Source organism: Thunnus albacares, chromosome 14 (assembly GCF_914725855.1).
Source record: "Thunnus albacares chromosome 14, fThuAlb1.1, whole genome shotgun sequence".
NCBI lineage: Eukaryota > Metazoa > Chordata > Actinopteri > Scombriformes > Scombridae > Thunnus > Thunnus albacares.
The window spans coordinates 939,997-961,994 of record NC_058119.1 but is presented as its reverse complement, the minus strand read 5'-3'; the positions used below and the strand labels follow the sequence as shown (position 1 = coordinate 961,994).

Genomic DNA, 21,998 nt, shown 5'->3' with positions numbered 1-21,998 from the left:
AGTTTCCCCTTATCTCTAGCTCTGGGGCAGTGATGCTCACAAATTCTGTCATGTCTTCGCTGTGTGATGGATATGAGGTTGCCATGGCAACACAACAGGTCTCTTGGCAGAATAGGAAGATGCCCTCTCACCCAAATCCGCCTCCTCACCTCCTGTTCTAGGAATAGTTAAGCTTTTGTAAAGATGCTGAACACACATGGGTGAAGACTCACACAAAGCGTAATGTTACATAACATCATGTGTAGAGCCTCTGACAGTTCTCTTATTCTTAATATTGCATAAGAAGGACAGACAGACCACAATCAGTCAAAGGAGAAGGACCAATCTGATGCCATAAACTTTTTATAAAATTGATGGACAGCTCAAGTGAGAAGCTTTTTCTCAATTAATCTAATTAATAAGCATCCATTTTTGTTCAGTTAATAAAGTATGGCATAAACTAGTTATTTTCTTCCCAGTGACACAGATGGTAGACAGAGTTGTGTCCTTAAGATCAGACAGTGGTGAAGATGAAGCAAGTGATGTGTCGGTATTCCTCACCAGGACGCAGAAGACAGTCAGGAAATGAAGCCTGAAAACACACATGCACACACAACAGTAAATATGTTATTTTCCTAGTATCTGTAATTTTGTTTTTCTAGCTATACAGAGTTGTAGAACACTTCATCAGGTTGAGTAAGACCAGAGTTTCTCAACCTTAAGGGCAAAACTTATGTGGGGTTGTCTGAAATACAGATGGGTTACAGCAGGTTTCTAAGACTGACATAAAACTGGTATTACATATACACACTGGGACAAACAATCAATATTCATTTTCAAATGGAAAATGAAAACATGGCCTAATAGTTAAATGGTAAATGGACTGTACTTGTATAGCGCCTTTCTAGTCTTCCGACCATTCAAATCGCTTTTTACACTATGAATCACATTCACCCAATAGTTAATGGTATGGTGCTTTCTCCTCAGTACTACAGGTAACTAAATGCTGTCTGTCATCTGATTACAAGTTACATTTTCTGACATGTTCTGATACATCTCCAAACAAATTTAATCTTCCTTTGACTCAGTATTGATTTTTGTCAGTGAAAATTTTGATGGTAAATGATTTACTGACCCTTAATAAAGCTAAACTTATAAACATCAAACTTATTGTTCAGGCACAAAATGTGTTTCAGTCATGAAAGTGGAGTTAGTCTGAAAGAAATTTGCCTTTAATTAACGGTTGCTTGTAGAATTATTGGAGTATTATTATACTGAGTTAAGTTAAACCATTCTCAACAATGTTATGAATCTCAGTAATAGTTGGATGCAACAACAGATTACTAGGTGTTCTCATCAATCGTCGTCATACCTGGTTGACAGCATCAGGCCAATTCTGGGTCTCCAGACAGAAGGAGCTGTGCTTCCTGTACCTAGCCCCGCCCTTTCCTGTTATGGAGCCATCCAGGAAGTTGGCTGTGTAGAACTGGACCCCTGGTTGGCTAGTTGAAACCTCCAGGACACGCCCACTGGCTGGGTGACACACCCTGAGATGACGACAACATCGTGAGATGGTGATGACAGATGGTGGAGGTGCTGATGTGACTAATAAAGACATAGATGTGTCTGTTGTGTGTTTTGCTAACCTGGCAGCATGTTTCCTTGTCCAGGGGTCTCCAGGTGATGACAGACAAAAGTTGTGGTCAAATCCCAGACATGGAATTACCTTTAGCCGAGAGCCTATCAGAACAGGCTTTCTTAGGTCAAAGGGTGATCCTTCCACTGCTCTGATCTCTCCTGTAGATAGGATGGTTAGATCATTGATAGGTGATTGTGTATGAAGGTTAGATAATGACTATATAGACGATCAGTTCTCAGAAATGGGGAAAGGGAGCAACATTGGAGAGTGAACTGGAGAAGTAGTTAGTGGTAGTGTTGTACTCACTGGATTGTACAGAGCACAGAGTACATTCACTGGGTATAAATAACTGATATTACCATAACACTATCACTAAACTTTGTAAACTTGACAGAGTGCCCCTCCAAAAACGTTTTGTAGTTACAGTACAGCAATCAGTCTGCTCAGTTTATTAAACCAGTCTGTCAGTTCAGGAATCCACTGGCACAGATTTCAATATTTTTTTTCCATATAGTCCCCCAGGGGCTCCATAGATTGCGTTTCTACTTTTCAATACTGCATGTGCGCAGTTACTAAATAACCATCATGACAGTCTTACTCATGTGATGCTGTCTGTAATGTTGATCTATTCAGTTGAGGCATTTAGGCTGTTGTTAAGCAGCGTTCGTGTCATATTGGAGTTACAATAATTACCAGATTCTGACTTGAAAATAGTATTCACGCCAACTTCCAAGTCGTAATTATGACCGGGAAACAAAGGTGCCGCTGTATCCGACTTGGCACTTCATAATCTGAAAGCATTTTAAAATGTATCAGCCACACTAGCCAAAGTCATTGTTCATGGTGATGAAACCCAAATATAATGGATATTGTGTTAGTCTAGGAGATAACACAGAGGCACCACCTGTGCTGAACTGCAGCCTCAACAGGCTACTTAATATTTATAGCTTTGAATGGTATCTGCAGCAACACACATCACTGGGTCCCCCACTGTGAAAAGATTGCTCCTCTCCCTTTCCACTTGGCCCTGGTTCAAATGACGAGGTACAAATGTTTTTGTGAGTTAAATTATTATTCAGTCCAATGTTTCAGTTAATCTCTTAATTCATCAGACATGTTACACAACAACAGAATACAAGATGCAGTTGAGTAGTTTGTTTCATAAGTTTATGTTTAGTCAAAGGGCTTCAGTCCTGTTGTGATAAAGTGTATTTTGTGATGGTGGGCAGATCATCTGCTTCTTGAAAACAGGTTAGCATCGTTAGCAATGAGTCACTTCTCTCTGTCAGGCTGAGGAAAGAAAGGTAAAACTGTTCTGTAATAAATGATTTGAATTTGGCGCACTTGTGTTGGTGTGTGTCTGTGTGTGTCCATAAATATATTGTGTTTGTCAGCAGTGACAGGTGAGGCTGAACAGGTAAAATGCCAGCCAATGGTCTATATTCATAGGAGGGAGAGTAGGTGGCAGATGGCTGTGAGGCTGAAGGGTGTTGGCTGTTGTTTTTTTTCTTCAATTTTAAGTAGGTTTTTTTTTTGTCTCTGTTTCATTAATACTTTTGTCAATAAATTCCACGTTTTTTGCATGTGCTCCCGCCTACTGACCTGATTCTTCAACATCCCCCTAAATGTTTTGCCAAACAACATCTCCTGCCCTTTATATGGGTGGCAGCACAACACCAACCAAAAGCGTTAATAATTCAATAGAATTATTTACTGTATTGTGATGAAGTGATCATTTCATGTTATTATTTTCAAATTTGTTGTCAAATTAATGTTTCCTAGCAAATTACCGTAATTAAAACCTATTAAAATGGGTTTGTATATGTGTGATGACTTATCTAATATGATGAATAACAAGTGGAACAAAGTTTATTGCATTAAACATTAATATTGTGATACATATTGGTATTGCAAAAATATTCTTACTGTGATACTGACAAGTAATTTTGACATATCCTTACTAGTTACATAACGTTTTCCTCATGCTTCAAACGAACACTTTATTGTTATGGACTGGCTGACAAAAATTGGGAAGTTTAAGACCTGGAGCCTCATTTAGAAACTATGTATACACACAGTTTTGTGGCATAAATCATGCTTACACCCATTTCCATGCATAGAATCAGATTTATCAAATTCCTTCTTGTACATGAAAATTTGCTTGTTACCTAATGGTGATCTAGCCTGTGCTGCGGTTGAAGTAGCACTTTCAGGGACAGTTTTGCTGAGAAAATGGTTCTGTGCGAATGTGCATTGTGACCACAGTCTCTGCCGGTTCAGCGTCTGATTTAATTAGACAGCAGCTCATCATACAGTCAGCTTTGACTGATCCAGGGAAAGTTCTGCAGATGCATTCTGCAAGTGAAGGAGAGCTCACAGGCGCAGCTCAGAGGTGGGACCTCTAAGCTGAGAAAAGAATAATAATCATAACATGGGGTTCTTGATAGAAAACATTCACTTTGGACGCATTTAGGCCATTACTCAAAATATTAATGTAATCTTTAGTACTTTAATAATTATTGATAGATTAGGAGACAAATCAAAGACACACAAGATAAACACCAGTGTGAGAGAGACAGGTGGAGCAACAGGTCAGAGGTGAGCAGGTGGAGGTGGAGATGGGGTTGATATGGATATTAATACTGAGGCAAATGCTCACTTAAGTGTCTTAACAAAAGAAAGAAAAGTATAGGTGCAACCTGTAGTGATTTTACAGTTCATTGATGGTCAAGTTCAAATTTAAATTTGATGAATAAACTCCCCATCCACTAGGGGTTGGGGGAAAAATCGATTCTAGATGCATCCTGACGAAGATTGGAAGATTCTGAATCGATTCACAAATGTCCAAAATCAATTTTCTACATGTTAGTTAATAATGTCAAATTGAAGAAAGGAAAATGCAAAACTGGAGATCCAATTTCTAAATCTGATCTAAATTCTTTTTTCTCCTCTGTTTATGATTTAAGAACTTGTGAAAAAAGGTTTTACCAGCATAGTCTTTCTGGGTTTTTTTCTAATTTTCTTCATCTGTGAAACAGGTGGAAAAAAAAGTTTTGCCAGTTGAAAAAAAAAGTTTTTCCAGGATCATTATTCTAAGTTTTTTTTTTTCATCTGTGAAAATGGGTGAAGAAAAAAAGTTTTGCCAGGATAATTTTTCTGTGTTTTTTCTTTCCATCTGTGAAAATGGGTAAAAAAAAAAAAGTCTTGGCAAGTGAAAAAAACATATTTTTTGGTCAGGATTTTTTTTAAAGTGTTTGTTGTTGTAATGCTCATTTCGGCCACAAGAGGGCACAAGTGCACCACTACCCCATGTTCCTAATAGGACTGAAAGCATTTGTGTTTTCTTCCAGGTGAGTTTTAATTTCTCCATGCACTCTAAACACAAGGTACATATATTGTGTGTTAGCAAGTTATGTAATATTACTGTCATGTCTTCCTTTCGGCTAGAATTGTTAAAATCAGCTTTAATCTGCCGTTAGCATTAGCTATACTGTCGTTAGCACGCTAGCTAGATACTGAAAGTGAGAAGCATAATTATTCCAGGTGAGTTTTAATATCTTCATGTACTCTAAACACAAGGTACACATATTGTGTGTTAGCAAGTAATGCAACATTACTGTCATGTCTTTCTTTTGGCCAAAAATGTATTTTAATCAGCGCTAATATGCCCTTAGCGTTAGCTATACTGATGTTAGCTGCTAACAGCTGTTAGCACACTAGCTAGTGGGTTAACATACTGTTCATGGCTAACAGCTACAACCTAGGTTAAGTCGACTGCATAACTAACTGTAACGTTGCTGTAACTGTAACGTTAGTCATGGTAATGGGGACACTTCACCCCTTATGAGTGGGATGTTTTACAAATAAAGATTAAAAAAACAAACAAACATATGAGTGGGACATTTGGACACTTGCTTAGGGAATAGAATAACTTTGTACATTTAATGATAGCTATACACAACAGAATACATTTTGATTTTGGCAATTTAAATTAATATGATTATTATTCATATTTATGACATAGAATTGGATGCTGTTTGTTGAATATTGCAATTATAGTGCTTATTCTTAATCTGTCCTTCAGTTGACAGTCTGATTAGTTATGATTGTTCAACGTGCAGTGCATTAAAAAGACCCTATGTCAGCTCACTGTCTCAATAAATTATAATTATGCTTCTCACTTTCAGTAGTGGATTTTCCCCTTCTCTTTGTTTGCCATGATATACAATAAAAGATTATTGCAGATTAGAGTAGAGTCATTTCATTTGAATGAATCATTCTTTCTCTTGAGAAATTCTATAGGAAAAATGCACAACTCAGGGGTCCAAGCACACCTGAAGGTTCCATTGGTGGCCAAGTACCTGAACCTGATCAGATGAGGACATGAAAAGTTTGCAGCACTTAAGTATAGGCACTCTTTAAAGGGCAACTGTTAGCCATGAACAATATGTCAGGCCACTAGCTAGCGCACTAACAGCAGTATAGCTAACACTACCGACAGATTAGTGCTGATTAAAACATTTCTAGCCAAAAGAAAGATATGACAGTAATGTTATATACCTTGCTAACACACCTGCAAGCACACCTGAAGGTTCCATTGGTGGCCAAGTATCTAGCTAGCGTGCTAACGACAGTATAGCTAATGCTAACGGCAGATTAAAGCTGATTTTAACAATTCTAGCCAAAAGGAAGACATGACAGTAATATTACATAACTTGCTAACACACAATATATGTACCTTGTGTTTAGAGTGCATGGAGACGTTAAAACTCACCTGGAAGAAAACACAAATGCTTTCAGTCCTATTTAGAACACGGGGTAGTGGTGCACTTGTGCCCTCTTGTGGCTGAAATAAGTATTACAACAACAAACACCTACCAAAAAAATATGATCCTGTCAAAACTTTTTTTTCACCTGGCAAAACTTTTTTTTTCCTCACCCATTTTCACACATGAAAAAAAAACAAAACTTATAAAAATGATCCTGGCAAAACTTTTTTTCCCTTCCTGTTTCACAGATGGAAAAAAAGTAACTTAAAAAGATTATGCTGGTAAAACCTTTTTTTTCACCTGTTCTTAAGTCATAAACACAGGAGAGAAAAGAATTTAGATCAGACTTAGAAATTGGATCTCCAGAAATATTCTTTTCCTCAGTTGATTTTTAGGGCTTCCGTACTTTTGCGTGACGAACATGAAGTATACTGTGAACTTTCTATGCCATCACTCAGAGACTAACGTTAGCGGAATGGTGAACTCCAGTAGTATCAAACGAGCTGACCAACACAAACAGCATTATACAAGTAAAACCATCTCTGAGGTGAAGAAAATAACTTGGTGCTTAGTCTGTTTCACCTCAAAAACTCTGCGTCCACTCAGTGTCTTGTATAGCGATGGTTTCCCTCGGAGCTAACGGTGCAGCAGAGAGAATGCTCTCCACTGCTGGAAACATAATGTTAATAACAACACAGCGGAGCACTGCACCTCCCCCTCATTTTGTTATTCTCATACAGGCAGGAGACTGTCAGATGCTTTCATATTAATTCATTAATGCAGTTAAGTTTTTTTTAAAATAAAAAGGCTACGGACATATTGTATTTCAGTGGACAAAGGACACCAATGAATGGTTTGGCACCAAGCAGCAACCTACGGGGCTGGGAAATGAAGCCACTGCAGAAGTGCCGAAAAAAAGTGCAGTTCCTTGAATGGCCACTTGAGGCTGGCTCCAAAAGTGAGTCAATCCCAACAGACCCCCAAGTTAAAATGCCCAACTTCACAGCCGAAATAAACATGTTTACAGCCCGGTACAAAAAATGGTTTTGTACCGGGCTGTAAACAGCCTTTCAAGACACCTGTACGGGGGATGATTTTTTTTTATAATTCACCTGTTTATATGTTATTAAGCCATAAAATTATGCATAATTAAAGATGTGGCTGCTTTGAGTGACAGGTCGCTAGCTGCTAGGTGGCTTATTTCAGCAACTAGGCTTCATTCAGCCCGCCTCAGCTCTACCTCTTTGTCCAGTTTGGATTAGCCGGAAGTCAGGCACTGCCAAGATGGCAATGGCTGGAGTCGCCCACTTTGAGCTTCAAAACTGCTCTTCAGAAACCAATGGGTGACGTCACGGTGGCTACATCCATATTTTTGACAGTCTATGTTTGGCACACAGCATACTGGAGCAAGAGACAATATGACAATATTAAAAAACACTATGTCTCTCTGACTCTGTACGTGCATGACGAGATGGATATGGGTGGGATTTATCACTGCTCTTTGTGTAAAGCTGTGCATATGCAGGGCTGGAAAATACCACACTTTTAGTTCTTCCACAAGGATACAGAATGTGTTTTACACATGCTTTGATAAATAAGGCCCTGGGTTAGGATCGAGTCAGGTTTGACTAAACTCAACACTAAAAAGCATTATTTGACTTGATTGTCTTCTAGGCCATGTTCACATCAGAAAGCACACAGACTGGGAAAATAAGCAGGAAGAGCTTGTTAAGACTTGAATATAGTCCTCTAATTGTAACTGTGACACAGAGTAGATTCCATATTCTGAGTCTTGTTCAAATATTCAGCCCTTGAGGAGGATTTCTATTCTAACACAGATTCTGTGATATAAATAAACAGTCATTAGCTGTTCTGTCTCCAGGGGAAACCAAAGCTAATTGCAGAGTAATGAGTATGTTTGTCTGACAGAGCATGAAGGAACATGCACCCACACAAAAGTACAAGTGTCCATGCTTCCACACTTCTGTATTAACAGTGGCATGATGGTAAACATGCGTATTAATTCAAGCTTATACTGAACAAACCACACAATAGAGAGTGATACAATATACACATCAAGTGCATAAACTATCAGTTATCTCCAACAGCAACACAGACAACAGAACTGACCTGTGGAAACAGAGACAGAGTCAGAGGGAGTGTAGCAGAGAGGAGAGGGAGTGAAGTACACACAGCTGTGGAGTTGAGAGACAAGAGATTGCTATTCAAGGACAAAAGGAGAGACAGAGAGGAAACGTGAAATCTATAAAATCTTTCTCCACTCTCTGCAATTATTTTTCTATTGGCTTCTATTGTATTGTGTATTCAAAAAATATTAAAAACAGAGATGTGTGTATAATGTGTTTTAAGAATGCACTTGACTTGATTGTGGTCACCAGCTGTCAGCTGTACTGTATGTGTCACTAATGAAGTGTTTGCTGTAAAGCTGGTGAGCAGCTGTCAGCATAATGTTTTTGATAGAGCACATATCTGGTGAACTAAACCTGTCTTCATGTACTGAAATGGACATTTTCTGATCAGCACATCTTATAGAGGAGGCTGTACAGTTTTATGTCGACTTACTGATATGACTCTTCTCAAGCTGAAAATGTGCTTCAATCTTCAATCACTTTTATTTAAGATATCAAAATTCATCAACAACTAACGATTCTCCCATAGACCCAAGATTATAATGAATTTTAAATTATTCTGGGCATGGTATGAAATATTTCAAACACAGGTAAGGATATAATTATATATGAATGTATATTAATTACAAGAGATACATGATAACTGTATTCAGAATGCATCTGAGCCTGAAATTTGCAAGCACTGTATTAGTTTGTGATTTTCAAAGATTTTATTAGTACTTTTTGCCTTTTTTATTGGTTGGTTGCAGGATAGACAGATGGAGAACAGAGGGAGACAGAGAGGGATAAGACATGCAACAAAGGCTCACAGCTGGAATAAAGCCGAGGACATTGCAGTTATACAGTATGGAATGTGACTTAACTAGCTACTACTAACTACTAGCTAACTAACTAACTACTAACTTTTCTTTATCTCCATGAATGGGTAAACTGTAAATTTAATGTTGTGCTCAAAGTCCTCAAAGTGAGCATGAATTTAAGACTCTTCTCATTCTTTCATTTAGTTTATCATTATTGTTAATAACTTCTTTTCTTATTTTAATTCATTATCAATAATACTCTGTATTGTTTTCTGTTGTAATCATTTTCTTGTGAGGACCCCAGGAAGACTAGCGGTCATTAAATTGGCAGCTAATGGGATCCTACTTGTCACTTGTCACTACTTTTTTATTTTGGTAAAAAAAAAAAAAACATGATGACATTTCAGCCAGTTGTAAAAACTGTTTTTAATCAATGGGTCCAAAGTCATCACGTGAAATTGAAGCTTTAACTGTTTTCATAGCAAAACATTAACTTCTAATTTTTACAAGTCTCTAATTGATGCTTTTTGAGAGCATCACTTAGGGCTGCTCAATTTTGGAAAAATTCATAATCCCAGTTATTTTAGTCAATTTTGAGATCACGATTATTTAACACGATTACTCACTGACTTTGGAAACATCATGCATTTATTGAACTTAAAAAACTGGCCTCTGAACAGTGGATTTCCTTGAACATTATATATAAATCAACTGAATAACAAATAAAAAATAAATGTTAAAATGTTACATATAGGGTTGCACGATATAGGATTTTTCGCCGATATCCAATATGCCAATATTTCCAACTCATTGTGGCCGATTGCCGATGCTGATACCGATATATGCACATATTTTTTTCCAGCTGGCTGAGGAGACTATTATGCATGCAAGCATAGATTGTACTAAGTATGCTAAAGAAAGACAATATATGAAGGAAGAACTTAGGAAGACTGGAGTTCAGGAGCTCAATGTTAAAACTTTAATGAACCTCCCAAGTGGGTGGAGCAGTAGAGTTTTCTTTGAGTTTATTAGACAGACAGGATCAATGTGTAGGATTTAATCTCTGGTCCACACTCCAGAGCAGAAGGTGGCGGTATTGCACCTAATACGCTGGTTGGCAACTGCTGTTATAAATCAAAAAGAAGATAATTTTTTTTCCAAACAGAGTGGTACATTCACGGATGTATTACAAGAGCTGGATAGGGCAGCCTTGCAGCCAATTTTTCCCAGTGGCTACTCACTTGAGCCGAGAAAAGCGACATAAAAATCCGTGACGTCATCACAATGTAAAGTCTATGGGCCAAGCCGGAACTCGTGGGCGGGGCCAGCGGGGGAAACAGTACTGCACATATTCAGTGGGCCGCACAATGCAGAAGCAAGAAGCTAGAAACTTTTTTTGGCGTATGCGCATGGATGAATAATAAGAGCTGGATAGGGAGCAGCTGCTCAGCCTTGCAGCCAATTTTTCCCAGTGGTCACTCACGGTATTGCAATGAAAAATCCCCCTGTGGCCCAAAAAGCATTTTCCCCATAGACCATCATTGTAAAAGAGACGTCTGTAAAACTGTTGAGAGGACATGTTGAACTGCAAACAATGTCAATTATGACTCTTTTTATTATGAAATTTTGATCCATGGAGTTAGCTATAGGACTGAATGGGCGCCATTTTTAGTCCGGTATCCAGCTCTTATAATACATCCATGGGTACATCCTGTCAGCTAAGGTGTTTCCTATCTGTGCAGCCAAACATAGCAGCTCCTCGGCGGACTGTCTCTGCAGGCTCCACTTCACTCAGCTGCCTGACAGACCCGCTGCTTCTTCCCACTTTAACCTGAATAACAAACCAGGGCTCGGTGCTCAAGTTGGATCTACATGGAGAGCCAGGGCTAATGTTAGCTGAGAGGCTAGCAGAGCGTTAGCTGCAGCATGGCCGGAGGGAAGCACAGCCAGCTAGCCTCCGCTAGACTCCCTGCTAATGTTGCATGCAGTGTGTGTACATGTGCTTGAGTAACCAGGTCACAGTTGGTTTTCTCCAGAAAGCTGATTTCTTAACTGTCATGTGAACAAGAAACCTGCTTTCTGTAATTGGAGTATGGGATTAGAGAAACCTGGCTTCCACAGGTAGATTTTACTCCCTGGAGAACACAGATTTCTCAGTCATGTGTACGTGTAACCAGGTTTCTAATCAGCTCTATACAAGTAAGCATATGCACAATAACAGACTGCAGAGAAAGCGCAGCTCCGAGCAGCTGGATGAAAGGAGAGATCATTACACAGAGGGAAGCATCCGTGTATCTACAGAAATAGCCTCCGAAGTCTGACTGAAACTAAAACAAAGTAGCTGTAGATGTCTAAATAAGTCCGTTTCCACCGCTTAACGTTTAACTGTTAAATTCAGACACGTTCTGGTTGTGAAGAGCTCTGGCTGTCTGTCTGTCTGTCACTGTGCTGTCCGGCTGCACCGACATATGATCCTCTGGATTTATAATACAAAACAAAACCAGAGCATCATTGCAGAACAAAATTCAGCACAATAATCGTCTCACCTCGATTATCTTCTTTTCATAATTGTTGGAAGCCAAAATCGTAATTGAAAATAAAATTTGATTAATCGAGCAACTCTAGCATCACTACTATATGATGTACACTGGCACAAAGTTAAAGTGCTGCACAGGCAGTGATATATTGTTTTGTTTATAATGTACAAATGATAAATGTTCCATCATCCACTGTGATCTGCAGGTACCAGATAGTAGCATGCTATATAACTGTCTGGAATAGACTGTGGCTGCTTTTGATTGTGACCCTCTGTAGCAGGGGTAAGGTACTACTACTCTGATGGGTTATTACATTCAGCTTTAAATTTCATTTAACTAAATTTAACTGTGTTGGATATCTTTTACCTGTAGGAATCGATGTGTCATCCACTGGCAGGTAAGACTGAGCACTGATGGACACTTCATGGTCATAGATGTCTGCTGCACCCTATACATGTAGGTGCGCGCGCACACACACACACACACACACACACACACACACACACACACACACACACTCTGAGGTCCTGAGCAAGATAGCTTCACAACTGCTTTTTACAATTAAATTCTGCATTGACAATTGTGACCCTGAGAGATGATTCCTATTGTTTTGATGACTCCCTGACTTCTCCTGTGGTGCCAACTTAATCCCAGATTTGTGCTTATAAAGAATCTGATGGGCAGATTGCCATGAAATTTACTCAATACATTCCATACATCCATTTTGGACACAACACAATTAACATAGCTGTGTCTTAACACTTTTTACACACTTTAACTTCTATTGAACTAATTTAATTTCTTCACATTTTATTTTTGTGAATATAAATGATTCTGGAAAGTTTTCAATTAATTAATTGGCATTAAAGATTTATGTGTAGGTACATAGATGACACTATTTAATTTAGTTTTGTCTTTACCAGTTGACATGGATACTGCTGCTGGTGATTAGTAGGATGTTTGGAAGTTTCTCAGTCAAGGCAGTGCTGTATTCAGCATTGTAATTCAGGGGCTCCAAACCTTAGTTGGACCATGGACCATTTTATATGGATAACATTGTTGCGAGCAGCCAGCAGGAAGATGGGATTGATTTGTTCTCCACATCCCATCAGTACTGTGATAAAGTCATGACTCAAGTTTACCCATTAGTCTGTTTACAGGTTCACATGCCTCTTCACAAATCATGTCAGTTTTGCTTCAGACGATGAGAAGATGAAAGAGAGACAGAAACAGAAAAAACAGTACAAAACAAAAATGAACTCAACCAACTTTCTCCCATATATTCCCTGCACTCAGCTTAAATCCTTCATTCTACAGACAAGATTATCATAATGACTGATTAAAACAGTATCCCTCTTTCACATCCCCCTTTCCTCACACCCTTCCTTAAGTAATGACAAATTGGATGATTAAAGACTGTAGTTTATTATGTGTCCTTACCTGTCCTGCCAGGTTGAAGTATGAGTGGTTGGTGAGGTTAATAGGGGTGGTTTTAGTGGACCGGGCTTGGTATTCAGCAGTCAGAGTTTCCCCCTGAACACACAACTCAAATCTTACTGGATGCTAAACTGGCAGTGGTTGATCTCTTTCTATGCAAAATCAATCAAACTGGGCTGGGCTTTAAAACTGTGGAATTATTTTAGGTTTACCTGTAGAGTGTAGGTGACCGAGACCTGCACCTCTCCAGGATAACCCTGGTCTCCATCTGGACTGGTAAGACTCAACTGTACACCACTTTCCACTGCTGTAGCAAGCCAGATAGCCTAAAGAGACAAACACATACATATTATAAAGTAAATACATAAAGGATTCAAAAAGCAGAAGTAGCCATTGATGGATGCCATTAATCATTAAACAGTTTATGCAAAATAAAATACTGTATTTTTAGATAGCACATCTGTTAAAGTGTGGAATGAAGACATTGGACTGCTGCTTCAGGACTGCTTTGAGAGTACAAACTGGGAGGTCTTTAAACTGCTGCTATGAGGGAAGATTCTACTGTTGATTTAGAGGAATATGCTTCTACTCCACCGCAGATTCCTGGCGCATGTGGCAAGGCCTTCAACACATCACAGATGACCAGCAGAGGAGCAGGGGGATTACAGCCAGCCAAGCCACATTGCCTAATGAGCTGAATGACTACTACGCTCGCTTCAAGACCCTCATCTACACAGCCCTCACACACTTAGAGGGCAAGGACACATATGTTAGAATGCTATTTATCGACTACAGCTCAGCATTCAACACAGAAACGCTCCTCACCCTCGGACTGACACCCTCTCTTTGTAACTTTCAACACAGACAGACCCCAGTCAGTCAGAGTAGGCAATGACACATCAGGCACAAGAATCGTAAGCACGGGGACCCCCCAGGGCTGTGTGCTGAGTCCCCTGCTGTACACACTCTTCATGTATGACTGTGTGGCCTCCCAGAACAAAACCAGTATCATCAAATTTGCAGATGACACAACAGTCATTGGACTGGTGTACAGAAGAGAGGTGGCAGACCTGGTGGCCTGGTGTCATAACAACAATCTCTCCCTAAACGTTGACAAGACCAAGGAGATGATTATTGATCCAAGGAGGAAGCGGTAGCTGCACACACCACTATACATAGGTGAGACAGAGGTAGAGTGGTTGAAAACCTTCCAATTCTTTGGCACCCACATCAGCAAGGATCTCACCTGGTCTCACAACACATGACAAAACATCAAGAAATCCCACCAGTGACTGTACTTTCTAAGAAGACTGACGATATTTGGCATGCCAACCAAAATTCTCAGAAACTTCTACAGGTGTAAGGTTGAGTGTCCCTACCAGTTCCATCACAGTCTGGTATGGAAACTGCACTGCCCAGGACAGGAAGGCTTTCCAGTGTGTGATCAAAACTGCACAGTACATCTCAGGAGGAGCTTTCCCCTCAGTTCAGGACATTTACAACACTAGGGTCATCAGGAGGGCATGCAACATCATTAAGGACAGTAAACACCCCCAAAACAGCATAGCACCAGAACAACAAGACTGACAAACAGCTTCTATCCACAGGCCATCGGGCTTGTGAATAATTCCCTTCCACACAGCTCTCCTCCTATCACTCTGATGTTGAAGTCATCTGCATTTTTCAACAAACTGTTATTTGCATTATTTGCAATAGTGCACAGTGCATCTTATGACCATTACCCACACTATTATTTGCAATATTTGCAACAATGCATAGTGCACTTTATGACAATTTCTGCATTATGCAATATTTGCAATGATGTAGTATACTTTATGACGTGTTGCTCGGTCAAGTCAGGATCGCTGTTTTTTTTTTGCACAATACTATGCTGTGCAACACTGTACATTGTGTACTGTGTATTGTGCTGTGCAATACATGAACTTATATGTAACTTATAAACTTTGTGATTTTAATTTTTAAAACCTAATTTTTTATTTAATTTAACTCTTTTTTTCATGAAGGGTGGACTAGCAAAGTAAGAATTTCATTGTATGGTGTATCTGCCTGTGTTTACTGTGTGTATGATAATAAACTTCTTGAATCTTGAAGGTAGCTGCACTTCTTATTGTGTTATTGTGCTATGCTGAGAGTAATTTCAAAATTGTGCAATGGTGTAGGGAGAATGTCCACCTATGTTCAGCTGATATATATAACATGATTCTTTAAATAGAAATGTTAATCCTTTATATACATTAAAAATAAATAAAATTTGAAAAATTGTGTTACGCAGTCCCTGAATTATAATCCACTTCTTTTTTCATTGATGATGACATCTTAGCTACATTGTAGGTTCTGCCTCCCGACAGCCATGTTCCAAAATCTGGGCCGTATTCACAAAGTATTTTGTCTTACCCACTAGGAGTCGTAACTCTTAGTAATGAACTGAGAGAACTTCTAAGCTAAGAGATGGGGCGGGGTTGACCCTGTTGCTATGGATGACCTCATAGCTCATGAATGATCTTATTCACTAGGCTTGTTCGAGATAAGCCAGGCCTGCGCAGAATTGATCACCGCACAATGCAGCCGGTCAGATTTGGGTCCGACTTGACCACTTGAATGTTGTGGGGTTGATGGCAGCTTTTATCAGGCAGAGAGGATGAATACATTCCGTAGCCTACAAATAGAAGATTCTTACAGAAACACCTGCAGCTGTCAGCTGACAGTCTGAATATCTGACAGATCAATAAAGTAAATTGTCCTTTGTGATTACGGCCACATACTATGCTTGAAACTGAGCAGAGAATGTGAAAACAAGCGCCAACTTGTTTGAGAAAGCCTCTGACAAGATGTTAATGGGCCCACAGGAAGTAAAGGAAAGCAGACTCCTGCCTATTACAGCCCATCAACAGTCAAACCATCTGATGTGTCTGCAGCTAATGGTTACTGTCAACACTGCCTGGTCTATAATTCATTCACCTGTGCCACAGCAACCCATGGCACCCTTGGCCTTACCAAAGATGGCTGCAGCTCTCAGTAGCTTTAAAGCATTGATTGTATGTAAATATGGTCTACGCGTCTCCACTTCCTACCGCCAAAATATCTCCTTTCCAGGAGCTGCCATTTTCCTTGTGTGACGTAATTTGGAGCCTGAGTCTGCACAATGGAGTCGGGTAGTGGGATGTCGGCTTATGGGACACACCCCCTCTCCCGTTCCGCTGCCTGATGGAGGTTTGAGAGCGGCTGTCACAGCATGATGTCATATCCCCTTTTTATATCATCAAATATCTACCTAACTAACTACCTAATATGACAGAAACCATCTTTGAGAAATATGTATTTGACATGTACTTTGATTTTTTAGTTTGGCTCATGTCTAATCTGCTAACACGGAGGGGGCGGGATTTATGGCCTATACTGCAGCCAACCACCAGGGGGCAATCGAGATTTTTTGGCTTCACTTTTGATGGTACAGTCAATTTAAAGCAAGACTATTTAACTTTTGCTGAGCAGCAGCAACAGCAGCCTCTGCTGCCAAAAGTGGTAATTACAGGATGCTGGTCCATTCAATTCTGTGGCAGCGAGGGTACTGCACTGTCTAATTGGAAGGAAACACTATCTGAAGGAGAACAGACTTTGACACGAGAGTGGGACAGAGAGGAAATAAAACATGTCTTCAGATGAGGTGAAATGGCCTTACTTTTGTTTGCATGTTTGTGACATCCCTCGCTGTGTGTTATGGCTGATGTCATTACTGAGACCATCATCATCTGAACCTACAGCAGCGGTGTGCTAACATGTACAGTAATTGCAAACAGTTAGCGCTACTCTGACTGAGTGAATAAGGAAAGGGTCTCACCTCAGCAGGGGTTACAACTCAAGCCATGGCAACAGTGAGTTACCAACATGTGGATCGTAACATTAGTGGGACATATTGTCCTACATCATCTTCCCACACTACAGTCTGATGGCAGCCAGTGTGTATCTTAGTTCTGTTGGTAACAGTGTAAGTATACATGGTATAGTACATATTGGCGAGATAACGAGATAATGACTGATAGCAATCCCCAGAAGGGCTGATAAATACAGGATGCATCTGGCAATAAGTGCAGAGGCTATTAGTGTTAAAAATACTAAATCACAGCAAACAAACAGTGATAACAGAAAAATGTAACCACACACCAAACTGACACTACAACATGGTAACAAATGCAAAGCAGAAGCCAATGTTGAAAGTTACTGATGAGTAAAGCAGGTGGCATCTCAGAAGTAAGTTTTCCATCCAAATATAGCACAAATTTTGACAAAATAATTTCAGAAAATAGATTAAAAAGATACCAATGAATGTGTGTTTCAATCCACTCCTGTTTTGTGAATATAAATGGTTGAGTGTACTGGTGCTGATTCTCCTGTCGAGTGCAGTAAACCACAAAAAGGAGAGATTTGTCATTAGTGTGTTTGTTTTTACATCAGAACCTTTGTTTACACCTTGTTGCTTGGGAACATAGATTTTTTTGTTTGTTTTGTTTGTTTTCTCAGCCAGCACATCCAGAAAGTGATTGACCAACCAATTTACAAAAAGTAGGATTTACCGAACGTAAGAGTCACTGGTGCATTATTTTTACTGCTTAGAAATCAAACTTTTGTTTTTATGAGAAAGAATGTACTTTCTGTACATTTCAAAGTTACATATTTTCACTTTAAAGTTGCAACACATGACATTCACTACTAGGTGTTGCACTAATACACCAACATCTCAAACCATAACAAATGTATTGTCTACTCAATGAAGTTGGGGGGAAAAAAAAGGAAAGCTGACAACTCATGAAACTCAGATCAAACTGTCAAACTAGGCAGTACTGATCAAATATGGATCAAGATTCTGTTAGTGTATTTCTCACCTCAGATGTTTTCATAAACATATTTTAGTGGGCTGTTTAGCTGTAATTTGTAATTCGATAAAGTTTGTGATGTGGCCGCCATTTTGGAAACAGCCAGCATCATTCAGGGGATGTACAACTTTTTTTTTTTTTCTAATTAAATAAATGTGTTCTATAAATGTCCTATTTATGATCCCATTTTACAATTTTTTAACAATACTGAGAACTTACAACATAAGTGCTGCATGTGCACTCATCTGTCACACTGACCCACTGAACCACCAGTGTGTTCACTGTGCTGTGCTAACTAACCTAACGTTATTTAAACCCTCAGGGCTTTATTTAAAATAGTGGTGGAGGTCCCAACATTTTCAAAGATACTGAATCTGTCAGACTTAATTTTGGGGAAATGTGTCTAAAATTATGAATGATTCATAATGTTTGAGTGGAATAACATGAATAATAATAATATAAGAAAACTTAAGCAACTTAAAAGCTACTTAAGAAGAAATAAAAGGGGAAACTGGATGCTGGCTAACTTTAAAAGAACATGAGACTAAAAGTTGTGAATTTGTAACTTAATGTGTGTTAATTGTGTTGGTGGTCTTGTCAAACAGCATCAACTGCTGCAATTTCCATGATAAAAAACAAATAAAATCAAAACCAACCCACCAGCAGCATGATACCTGCTGTCAGTTTCTGATGGGGACGCTGGCACAATCTGTCTCTTTTCCTTCTTACAACATCTAATTAAAACATCATATTTGATGTCCTCGACATCACCTCAGGCAGTGCAGTAATAAAAGTATATGCGTTTTAGCCTCATGAGACAGCTTGATCTAAATTAGATCAATAAATAGAAGCTACTGGACTTCTACCACTCGAACAAACATGCACAACTAGACACACTGGCACACACACAGTCCTCATAATCTCAGTGTAGTGTCTTTGTGTCTTTGTGTGTGTGTGTGTGTGTGTGTGTGTGTGTGTGTGTGTGTGTGTGTGTGTGTGTGTGCAGTAGTCAGTGGCACAGCTAACTGAATTATTAGTAATTAGCAATGCTGAGTATAGTTTAGCCCTCAGGCCCAATGAGCAAACTGTTGCTTTGAAAAACAAACCAATACACACTCAGGCTCATTGGTGTAATTTATTTTAACCATTTAACCTGTCTGCTGCAAACAGATATCAGACACCTGCTGAATATTTCATTATGATGTATGTAGAATTCATGTACGATGGCAGTAACTGGCAATTGAATTCAACGATTTGAAATGTTTTAGATTTTTGCCTGTTGGTCCACTAGTTTTTATACCAGGGATATAAGAACCATGTTGGCACAGGAGCTCCTCAGGGCAGTGTTTTATCTCCTATCTTATATCCTGCACACCAATGATAAGCAGATGATACGGCCTTTTCTGGAGAGTTGAAAGTGAGGTAAAGATGCTGCGTGAGGTGAAGAAGAGTCAAAAATCGTTGTCCCTCTTGGTGTCATAACTCCAAGAAGGACACACAGACATGAAATATATATATTGATATCATTCACTGTGCCTTACACTTCCCGAGGATATCATTATCTCAAAAACCTCCATAAATCCACTTAAAAACCAGAGAAAAAAGAGGCTGCAGAACTTGCCTGAGAATCATCACATTTTTAAATTTTCTTCAGTATCAAAGTAATCCAGTGACAGTTGTCTGTACATCCATGGCTACACTGCAAATGGGAGCTGCTAACAGCTGATTCAGCAGACTTTTAATGGAGATAATTTGCAAAATGTAAACAAATATCCACTAATAACTGGTCTGAAAGAGAACCGCAGTACCTACCTGTATCTGACATTACAACAGCCCATTTGACGAAACGAAACGAAATCAATGATAGAGCATAATATGAAATGATAGACGTTTTTCTCTCCTCACATAATATATTTCGTCATATCGCACAGTCCTGATACTCAGTTAGTCTTACCTTATTGAAGCCTCGGAGCCCTCCATGCAGTGCATTAGGTCCATTGTTGATATCTAGTTGGTAGTCTTTTCCCTCCACTACAAAGTGTCCACGTGCGATCCTGTTGGCCACACGGCCCACCACAGCTCCAAGATACCTCTTATCTGACACATAACCTGAAAATACACACACAACACAAGCAATTCCATCTTATTCAGCTTCACTAGAGTAGTGCCTGGCTTACATTCACTTTACTTACTCTCTCTCTAGCTCTTTTTGGCGCATCTTCTACTATTGTTCTGTCAAATTCAAGTTCATATAGTAGTACTATAAAGACTATATGGACCAGGATTTATGTGGTCCAAGGTGTTCCTTAGCCTGTTTAAGGGCTGCCTATTTTGTTGGGATTGAAATTCAAAACAAATCCAAACTGTTATCTGGCATGATATGTAGCAGGTCAATTCTGTAACTCTTCTACCAAAAAAACAGGCCTATTGTATGCCAAACATTTGATTTCATTTTAACAGAGCAATAGCTTAAATACCATAAAACCTTAAATAAAGTATTGTTATGATTTGCCTGGCCTGAGATATACTCTAGTATCTGTAATAGGCACAGCTCAAACTCAACAGCAAACACAATTTTCTGTAATAATCTCATTCCGAGGTTACTATTTTAATATTTATGCGCAAATATTTAAGAATACTGCATATTGAAAATCACTCATTATGTTACCTCTTACCTTCCAGGTCATCATAGCCCAAGACCACATCTTCCATCTGCCCGTGCTTCCCTCTGCTGCACACAGACCTGATAATTGCACCCAGGGTGAGGACCTCCACCCGCACCTGGGAAGACTGGAGGATCCAAAGGTCCACACTGCCCAGGCTAGACACCTCTCCCCACTGCTGATGGCTTACCTGAGTCATCTTGAACCCTGTAGCCAACAAGACAGGGCGGTATAAGACAGGACATCACCTTCATATCATAGTTAAATGTTGGTCTCACTCAAATCAATCACATCTTTCAGCAAATCTTCCATCTGCAGCCAACAGGGTTATTGGTTATTCTGATCCCAACTTGTATACATTCATACTAGAACTTAACGTACCTTTTAACTTATAGACTGATAGACTGCGTGTCTATCTCTGCATGTCTGGGTATTTACAGTACATTTACGGGCACGTCCACTAACATTATACTAAAATATCCTAGCAGGAAGAGTAAAAGAAAAGTCTAAAACATGTTTAGACATTTAACTGTTACAGTATTGCAATAAACTACTATGACAACGCTTTAGCTAGCTGCATCAATAGCTAAAAACACTGTGGTTCATTTTAGCCCACTGTCTCACCTCACAACACTTTATCAAGTCAGAAGACTGTGCACCTCGACAATGTTTACACCATGGATATACACTGTCGCTGCCCGATCCGAGTTGCTGCCTGATAAAAGTACAGGTTGCGCAAGCCAGCGCATACACCATCTTGGACAGCAAAGTACGGCAACACCATTTGGACAAACCACAAGCAGAACCAAGGCTGTAGTCGAAAAGTGTCTCCTGTCGTCTTTTCCTAACCACTGTCTCTTGATCTCAATGGAAAACGTCATGAGGTCAAGGAAAGATGTGAAGGAGAATTCATAAGGACTATCATTGGATATCGTCTATCCGATGATACCCGGACCCCTTACCATGTTGTTTCATGCAGGTTATATAAACGTGGACAACACGTTGAAAAATATTACTTCATTACCAAGGTCGAAATTGAATTTAAAAAAGGTATATAGGCTACCAGTCACAAAACTGAAACGAAATTGTCACACTGAGAATGCTTGCTCACGCTCACTCTCCTGAATCCCAA

At 39.4% G+C, this 21,998-nt stretch overlaps 1 protein-coding gene across 2 annotated transcripts; it reads right to left on the bottom strand.

Moving 5' to 3' along the window:
- Positions 1–324: 324 nt before the first annotated feature.
- Positions 325–21,655, bottom strand: galm (galactose mutarotase). Of its 2 annotated transcripts, XM_044373105.1 has the most exons (9): positions 21,491–21,653; positions 20,879–21,073; positions 20,158–20,312; positions 13,524–13,637; positions 13,315–13,407; positions 12,241–12,322; positions 1,626–1,776; positions 1,352–1,526; positions 325–571 (listed from the first exon to the last, which is right to left on the bottom strand). In XM_044373105.1, exons 2-9 carry the CDS (start codon positions 21,063–21,065, stop codon positions 494–496), a joined length of 1,035 nt encoding a protein of 344 aa, XP_044229040.1. In that variant the 5' UTR covers positions 21,066–21,073; positions 21,491–21,653; the 3' UTR covers positions 325–493. The 2 variants fall into 2 exon arrangements, with proteins under 2 accessions (XP_044229040.1, XP_044229041.1); XM_044373106.1 differs by lacking the exon at positions 13,315–13,407 and having other exon boundaries at positions 21,491–21,655.
- Between the last annotated feature and the right edge of the window lie 343 nt (positions 21,656–21,998).

Excerpts from the sequence above, each read along its gene's own strand:
- galm (XM_044373105.1), bottom strand. The coding sequence starts at position 21,065 with ATGACTCAGGTAAGCCATCAGCAGTGGGGAGAGGTGTCTAGCCTGGGC. Across the intron at positions 13,408-13,523 it reads CGGTCACCTACACTCTACAG|GGGGAAACTCTGACTGCTGA; the intron begins GTAAACCTAAAA and ends TTGTGTGTTCAG. Across the intron at positions 1,527-1,625 it reads ACAAGGAAACATGCTGCCAG|GGTGTGTCACCCAGCCAGTG; the intron begins GTTAGCAAAACA and ends TCGTCATCTCAG.